This window comes from Copadichromis virginalis, linkage group LG19 (assembly GCF_057382275.1).
Source record: "Copadichromis virginalis isolate Kocher_CV1m ecotype Utaka linkage group LG19, C_Virginalis_male_GT1.1, whole genome shotgun sequence".
Classification (NCBI taxonomy): Eukaryota; Metazoa; Chordata; class Actinopteri; order Cichliformes; family Cichlidae; genus Copadichromis; species Copadichromis virginalis.
This window is the reverse complement of record NC_140636.1, coordinates 18,053,171-18,061,536: the sequence shown is the minus strand read 5'-3', so window position 1 is coordinate 18,061,536 and position 8,366 is coordinate 18,053,171. Positions and strand designations below refer to the sequence as shown.

Genomic DNA, 8,366 nt, shown 5'->3' with positions numbered 1-8,366 from the left:
TGTGATAATCACAATTTCAAGTGTCCAGATTTCCAGCAATTAACAGCTCCCTCAAATGGTTTCTTCCTTAAAAGACATACAGTTGAAGCACAACATCAAAATTAGCATTGCTTTTATTTTATGACAAGCACCAAAAGACCCCAACTTCAACTTGAGATTTAATTTCGAGTAATAATTGCTTATCAACTATACCTGCTAACTTTGCAAAATAAAAACATGTGCTAAACAGGATATAGTGCCGTATAAGCTATAGTAAACTTGTTTCCCTTTAAGTAATGAAGAAGAGTTTAATCTTAACATAACAATTAACCTGAAATTTAAAAAGTTGAAAAGGAATCAACGTTACAAGGCAAGCACTGGACTGGAACCCACAAGGAAAAAGGAAAGTGGGGAGACCCAAACAGACGTGGAGAAGATCTGTCGAGAGCGAAGTAAAGGCCGCCGGAATGATGTGGACCCAGCTGAAGAGAACGGGCCAGAACAGAGTCCGTTGGCATGGTGTTGGTGCGGCCCTATGCTCCATCAGGAGGAGGACAGAATTTTTCTGCTTTGATGAAGCAGACAAATAATTTGAAAATGTTTCCATTGAAAGGGATAATCTGTTAAAATTCTGGAGTTCCCTACCCGTGCCCTAAAGTGACACAAACCCCTGCTTATATTTATACAACATCGTCAGCTCTAGGGCTGCTCGATTATGGCAAAAATGATAATCACGATTATTTTCACTGAAATTGAGATCTCGATTATTTGACGATATTTATTTAACAATAACAATGTATTGAATAATGACTTTAAAGATTGTTAAAAATAATATAAAATAGTGTGCAAATACTGATAACAGTGCAAATGTTTGCAATATAAAAAATAAATGAAAAATGAGTTCTGACTAATGTTTCCACACCACTGAAGTTTTTTTTTACCTCTCTTTTCAACCAACGGCAGTCACTCTCCTCTCCAAATAACTTCTGCTTAGCTTTCCGAACTTCCCTCGGGTCCTCTTAATCAGCGGTCCCCAACCCCCGGGCCTCGGACCGGTACCGGTCCGTGAGTCGTTTGGTATGAGAGAATTGAAGCTCAGGTGTGAAATGTATAGTTTTCAGGGTTTTTATCGGTTTTCAGCGTTATTTTGTTATCATTTTTATCGTTTACTCGGTTTTCCTTGGTCTTTTCACATGTGTTATGAATAAATCTTCTTTTTTTTCGGTACCGGTACTAGTTTTATTTTGTTGTATTTATCCGCGACACCTTAAAGGCCGGTCCGTGAAAATATTGTCGGGCATAAAGCGGTCCGTGGCGCGAAAAAGGTTGGGGGCCGCTGCTCTTAATTGTTGTGACACGTGTTCGAAATGCAGAGAGGTGCGCTCGATTTGCCACACGGAGCAGCGCGAGAGTAAAGCACAAGGGAGGGGCTAATAATTGGCTCAGTCATTTTTAATGATCGTTGAAAGCCCAGATCGTAATCGTGATTAAAATTCGATTAATTGAGCAGCCCTAATCAGCTCTGCCTCTTAATATAATCTGCCCAAAACAAACAAAGCATTACAGTTTTGGTCAGTGCAATCTACTCTTATAATGGAAAGAGTAAACATGTCTACCCCTTAAATTGTTCATGCAGTGTAGAAGATCATTGTGAAAAAATGATTTGATAGAACTTTTGTGGGTGGAGTAGTTGGTGTTTGTTTTCTTCATCTTGTGTGCTTCAGTCTGTCTGAGACAGTTGGGTGAGCGTCCCTCTGCCTGACCCAATCTATCCCAAACTGTCAGACAGATGGACACTCAGCTGTGAATGGATATTAGCACCACTTTGGAAGTTGGTTATGACGAGGCGTCTAGAACCCTTGTCTAATATTCTTGTATACAAAAGAACTAATCGAGGAAATGATCATCACTTGGGCCTTACACATGTCTATGTGGAAGGATTTCTCTGATTTCATTTACATATTACACATACTCTATAATACATACATTAATTGTCGGATGTAGAAGAGAATACACTTTTGATGAAATGTGTAAGAGTGAAGAAAAGGCTTTGCACCGGGTAGAAACAATAAAAACAGCCATATAAAGAACAGTTTTTCTCAATTTTGTCTTTCTCCTAAACTGTCACAGTTACTCAGTCCATCACACCATACCTCCTATACACACAGTAACACACAGTTACAGAGTTGCTACAGTGTCTGGCTGCCAGTGCTAGGCGACTTTCAATTAAGTCTTAACTAGACTTTTAATGAACTCTGTCTGCTTCCATAAAGAGATTGAGCCAATGAGAGGATGGCGTCAAGGTGCCCATCAAGCCAAACCAGAGAAGGACCCGTAGAGCTTAACTGACTCTTTAACAAGCTAATCAAAGCTCTGAAATGGCTTGTTAACTGAAGGGCTGATTGATGGAGGCAGGAATGTAAGATCCTGGTTCAAACACACACACATTTTTTTCAAGAATGATCTCCGTTGTGTGTTATAATACATTTGTGTCCATATGAGTCAGGTGTCCCTATTTTCTTGCCCTATTGTGAAGTAAGTAAAAAAAAAAAGTACATTTTATTTGATCTGTTTTCAAGTTGTTAAAGGTTTAGTTAGCATGAGCAGTTTTTTACTTCAGATGTCTTCCTCAAACAAAGGCTAATTTGGGTCAAAACCTCTATGGTGAGTTCTAATATATTGTTCAGTAAGGTAGAGTAGGTTTTCAATTTTGAACTGTGCTGTAAAGTACACATAGCACACTGCATTTATTTGTTTTCTGTTTTTAATCAAGGTTAAACTGGTTAAACCTTTTAAAATCTTACATTTCTTTGTGTTATTTCTGTTCCAGTTATTTTAAATCCTCCAAGTTAAATCACATAGAAACTGTTTGAGACACTAGATTTTCATCTTTCACTAGATTTGTGTAATGTAACTAGTTACTTGTTTACAATGGCATTATGTGGTCACATTCTGTAGGGGATTTTTCTGATATTAAAGATAAAGGTAGTATAATTAAGTAATTTACCTTACTTAAGCTGGAGCAAAACTGCACTGCTCATTTTTCATAGCAGACATTTTGACTTGTAGTAGCAAAAACATATGCAACTGCAAACTGTAGGACAGTGAGCCACCATGCAGTATCAGGAAGCTGAAAACCCCGGCAGCTAAATCCAACTGATTTTTTTTGTTATGATGAATTTTGTGACTTAAATCAGTTTTTGTCTTGCTGTCAAAATTTCTTCCATGAAAAAGTGTTAGAGAAAAACAAAAGCAGGAAACAGGACATGACATGCAGCCTGTGTTAGCCCAAAGGCAAAAAACAGGATGTGTAAATTTTAAGGTAACCTTAGTGCTACAGCAGCTGTTTTAGCAGTTTTCTGTTAAACATGCTGCACATCAATTCTAGGATTCATTCAAATTTTTGTTACACTTAATATCACAAATGACAGAACAACATCTACTGTTTAGTCTGTCTCAGTCTGTCTGTTTACCTGCTAGTCACTAAAATGTTCTGGGGGTTATTATAGAGTTGATTGATAAATACACAGTTCCTTGGATATCCCTGTGCTCAAGCCAACCGCAGATAATGCTAACAGCCCACATGTGACAGGACACTGTCTGCATTGTGATATGGGTTTGTGGAATTTGCCTAGCTACCTTTCAGGATGTGGTGGACATTCAGTCGTGTGAGAACTGTGCTGACAGAGCTAAACAGACCAGTGGAACATGACTGTAACATCCTGCATTTCCCAAAACTGAGTCATGTGGTGTGTGAGTAAGCTGTCACAAAATGCTTCATGAAACTGGATGTGGATGCAGTTAGAAATGAGTTCATCAAGCACCAAGTTGCATGAAGAGACAATTTCATTATTGTTGGGGGAAAACTCTGTAAAAGACCCAGGAGAAATAAAGACACAATGAGACAATTTTACTTTCTTTATCAAACGTGTACACGGGTGAGCTGCGAAGAACAACTCACCCCATGCACAGTGGCTTGGTAATTTTTATAGGAAAGACAGTGAGAACAGGATAAGAAAATAATAAACAGATAAAATAAAACAACTCCATATATGGTGCTAGTCTCGTCAGCAGACAGCTAGGGAAGATAAAACAATCTAAAACAATATGTCCCAGAAACAAGATGTGTTTGCTGGGAAAGTCTAAAAAGATAATTCTAAACTAATCTAACCATAGGCAGAGGGCAGACAAAAGGCATCTTTGTACATTTAAAAGAAGGTAAAGAAACATAGAATCATTTTTCCTGTAACATTCCCTCCTGTTTTAACTTATTTTAAATGTATACAACAATTGTCTGTGAAGGTTATTTATTAAGTATCTTAAGCAATTTTTTAATTTTCAAAATGTCAGCATAGCAGAAATGGAAGTCATTTGGTCTAAAGAATAAAACAAAAGAAAATAATAAAAAAAAAAACATAGTAAATGAAAATCATAGTAAATGAAATAACAAGTGGAATAAACAAGAAAAAATAATAAAACTAAAACTACAAAAAATAAAGGATAAAACCTTATATTTTAAAACAAAAACTACAAAAAATAAAAGGATGAAAACTAAAATGAAAACTTTGTATTTAAAAATGATGAAAACCTAATATGTAAAATGAAAACTTCAAAAAAATACAAGGATGAGAACTTCAAAAAATAAAAGGATGAAAACTTTATATTTAAAATGAAAAACTTTATGTTTAAAACTGAAAAACTTCAAAAAATAAAAGGATGAAAACCTGCATAACCTACTAATGTTTTAATCAGTGCGTGATCACTTGACAAGTCATTTTTAATCACCACGTCATTCATTAGCAGTTATTACAAGTTCTCCTCTAACAGAATTGCAACGGGATGCTGGTCTTCTTCAGGCACGGCAACATAAGCAGTCATTGTAGTTGTTATCATCTTTGAAATCATTACTCTTAGGCATGGCAACACACACAACACTAATATGAGCAGTGCTATCATGATGAGACCTAGAAGGAAAAATGGCTTTGCTACAGCAGCCAGCCATGAACCGCTGAACAGCCAGTCCAGCCAGCCTTGTGCTGTAGCTGCTCCAGGTGTGTGGTCAGTGACATATTTTTGCAGAGCGGTCAAATTCTGCAAAGCTTCATAAATGTCTCCTCCAGTTTCGTATCCATCAGGGATAAAAGTGCAACATGTTTCCCCGATCAGCTTGCAAACTCCTCCTTGTGATGCTGTTAGCAGGTCTAGTGTCAGTCTGTTCTGCAGCACCATCGTTCTGATGGCCTGCTGTTCTCCTGCTAAGGCAGTTCCCAGGGTCTTAGTCAAGTTGATGTGTCGTAGCAGAGCATATCGGTTGATTTCCACATGATCCCGCACCTCGGCAACTCCAATGCCGGGGATCAAGCTCTGTAAGAATTTCACTCCTCCTCCCCAGATGCGAAACTCTCCCGGCACTCCAGTGTCCACTGTAATGCCGAAAGAATTGGGTGAGGCGATGTCCACTTCACGTCTCTGCCGGCTGCTTGGGTGATGTGCAACACTTTGCATGAAGAAAACGTGATCTGATAATTGCACCAGGGCGCACAGACCCCCCCAACCTTCAGGGAGTGACAGATAAGCCTTATTGCCACATAGGAAGTACCAGTCAGCCAAAACTCTGGTTCCTCTACTGCTGGGTGCCGTCCGTGCACATCCTGTCTGGTACTGAGTCTTTGTTTGTAGTGGCATTCGGTAGCTGTAGTCGGAGCGACAGTTGAGGCTCATCAGCGTCGTGTTACTGGCACAGGTGGCGTTGATTGAACAGGCCATACACTTACTCTCGTTCCTTGGTGGGCAGAAAGTGTATATGTACTTACATAGGTGAGTAGGCAGCTCCCCCACTGCCCGCGATCCATTGTTCATCACACATACTGGCAGTTGTGATGCGTTCAGTTTGTTCAGTAGAATTACATCAGGCAGCGGGTCTGAGACTTGGGGCCAGGTCAGTAGGTAGGTCTGTCCGGAACAGTTCACATTTGTGGGTGATGATGACCTCCAGGTTGCTTTCGCTGGGATGCTGTAGTTGGCTTTGGACCAAAGAGTACCGTAGCCTGGATGTGTTGCCAGGCCCAACAGGCACCAACTGCGATCTTCAGGTATGCTGTACGGCCACAGGCCAGACGTCTGTGAGGATAGGGGCATATGGGTACATGCATAGCAGTCAGTTTTGTTATTCAAGTGAGCTGTAGTGTTCATAAACTGCCACCAGAAGTTAGTGGCGTAGCCATGGGGAAACTTGGTGTACTTTCCTTTGTCATACAGTGTCTGCCTTTTCTCCATATAGCGTGACTTGTTGTCCCTCACGGAAGCAAAGGTGAGGAGCCCGGCCATGGTCAGGGCCGCTGCAGTTGTTAAGAGCCACCACCTCATGACGACGGGACACACCCTCCTGTCGCGAGTAGACCCCCCGGCCAGGAAAGCTGACCCCTCCACCGGGCGAGATCACAACAAGTGGGCAAGCCTGCCGTCAGCTGTGTTTAGATGGCTTCACTGACTCGCCTGCAGTGACTCTGATGGATCCAGGATGGTCGTTCCGCAATTTTGCAAGCGGTCGGTGTAGTGAGGAGGACTTGGTATGGCCCCTCCCACCTGGGTGTGCTCCAGTTTTTCCTTTGGAGCACCTTGATCAGAACCCAGTCACCGGGCTTTAGTCTGCAAGACACTGGAGAAACATCATCAGGTTGTTGATTATGTACAATGATCTCTTTGTTTTCTAACAGCTTAGACATCCATTCTGCTAATGTGTTTTCTCTGATTGCTTTGTCTATTGGTTGACTGGTGATCGGCAGTGGGAACGGCCTGCCATGAATGATTTCAAATGGAGTTAGTTTATGGGAGCCTTGCGTTAAGCGCATCCACATTTTCACTAAACCCAAACATTCAGGCCACGGCCTTCCTGTTTCTGCCATGCATTTCCTGAGCCTTTGTTTTATAGTGCCGTTAGTTCTCTCTACAAGGCCTGCGCTCTGAGGGTGATAAGCACAGTGGTGTTTTATGCTGAAACCGAGTGCTTCAGAGACCTTAGTGATGACATCATTTACAAAATGAGTGCCGTTGTCTGATCGTATCAAAGCTGGGATGCCATATGTGGGTATGAAGTGATTGCACAGGCACTTTGCTACTGAAATTGCATCTGCCTTTTTCACTGGATAGATTTCCGGCCATTTTGAGAACACGTCTATTACCACTAGGGCGTATTTTTACCCTTGGCATTCGCTTAGCTCAATAAAATCCATATGAATTGTGTGAAAAGGATAAGGTGGAGTGAGAAAACGGCCTCTTTTTGGTCGCAGATTACCTTGAGCATTATATTTTTGACACGTCATGCACGTTCTGACAAATTGTTTTGCTGAAGATTCAAAATTTATAGTGTAGAAATGAGAGTTGACAATACAGGGCATTCCCCCCCCGATGACAAATGCGTACAGCCATGAGTCACTAATGCCGCCATTTTGTGGAGGAATTTTTGGCAACACTGGCTTGCCATAACACATCATTAAGTCGTTTGTCAGAACTGCACCGTGTTTTAGCCATTTTGCCTGCTCTGCTGTGCTTGTTGCTTTTTGTTCATTTTGCAACACATCCAGTGGAATCTGATGTGTGTTTACTGCCATCAATGCGATGTTTGCCGTTTGTGCCGCCTGTTTTGCTGCTCTGTCAGCAAATTGTTGCCTGTAGTAATGAAAGAGTCAGTAGGCGTTGTAAGAGGTTGGCATGGTGAACCGGTTTTCCAGTTGGTGTAATCATTCCTCTGTTATGCCAAATTTTTTGCAAAATGATGCACAGCAGAGAAAACATACTGGCTGTCTGTATGTATGTTTATTAGTTTGTCTTTGTGTATTTAGCTTTCGCGTATCACAGCTATCAGCTCAGCGCTCTGTGCAGAACATGAAGAAGAAAATGGTTTTGCTTCTATTATTTCACTATCTGTGGTTACTGCGTAACCTACACAATTTCGGCCTGTGCTGTAAGGTCAAATGCTAATACCAGAAAAGAATGGCATGACTGCTATCTTAAGTTTTGTCAGAGCGTCTCTACCTAGCAAAGTTACTGGACACGACGGGTCATATGCATTTAATAAAGCACCTGCGGCCACTTGCTGTATGTACTAGTTCTAAAGGGGCAGTTAATTGTTGTACAGTTGTGTGGCCTGCAGCTGACTTTACAACTAATTTGTCCTTTGAAAACTGTAAGTTTAAATGGCTGCCTCAAAACTGTTTTGGATTATTTCTCTGTGGCCTACTCCTACAATCTCGTGGGAAGTGACCTTCCTCTCCACGGTTCTAGCAGGCGTTGTCTCTATGTTATCTGCTGTTTCTGCGTGGCTGTCTGCAGCCTTGGTGTTTGTGACTTTGCTCGCCTCTCTGTTCCTGATAGCCACCTGCGGATTA

The 8,366-nt window shown here is 41.1% G+C and overlaps 1 protein-coding gene across 1 annotated transcript; it reads right to left on the bottom strand.

Annotated features, from left to right (window-relative positions):
- Positions 1-4,680: 4,680 nt before the first annotated feature.
- Positions 4,681-7,187, bottom strand: LOC146685907 (uncharacterized). Its single transcript, XM_085442044.1, has one exon. It carries the CDS (start codon positions 6,343-6,345, stop codon positions 4,786-4,788), a length of 1,560 nt encoding a protein of 519 aa, XP_085298170.1. The 5' UTR covers positions 6,346-7,187; the 3' UTR covers positions 4,681-4,785.
- Positions 7,188-8,366: the final 1,179 nt, after the last annotated feature.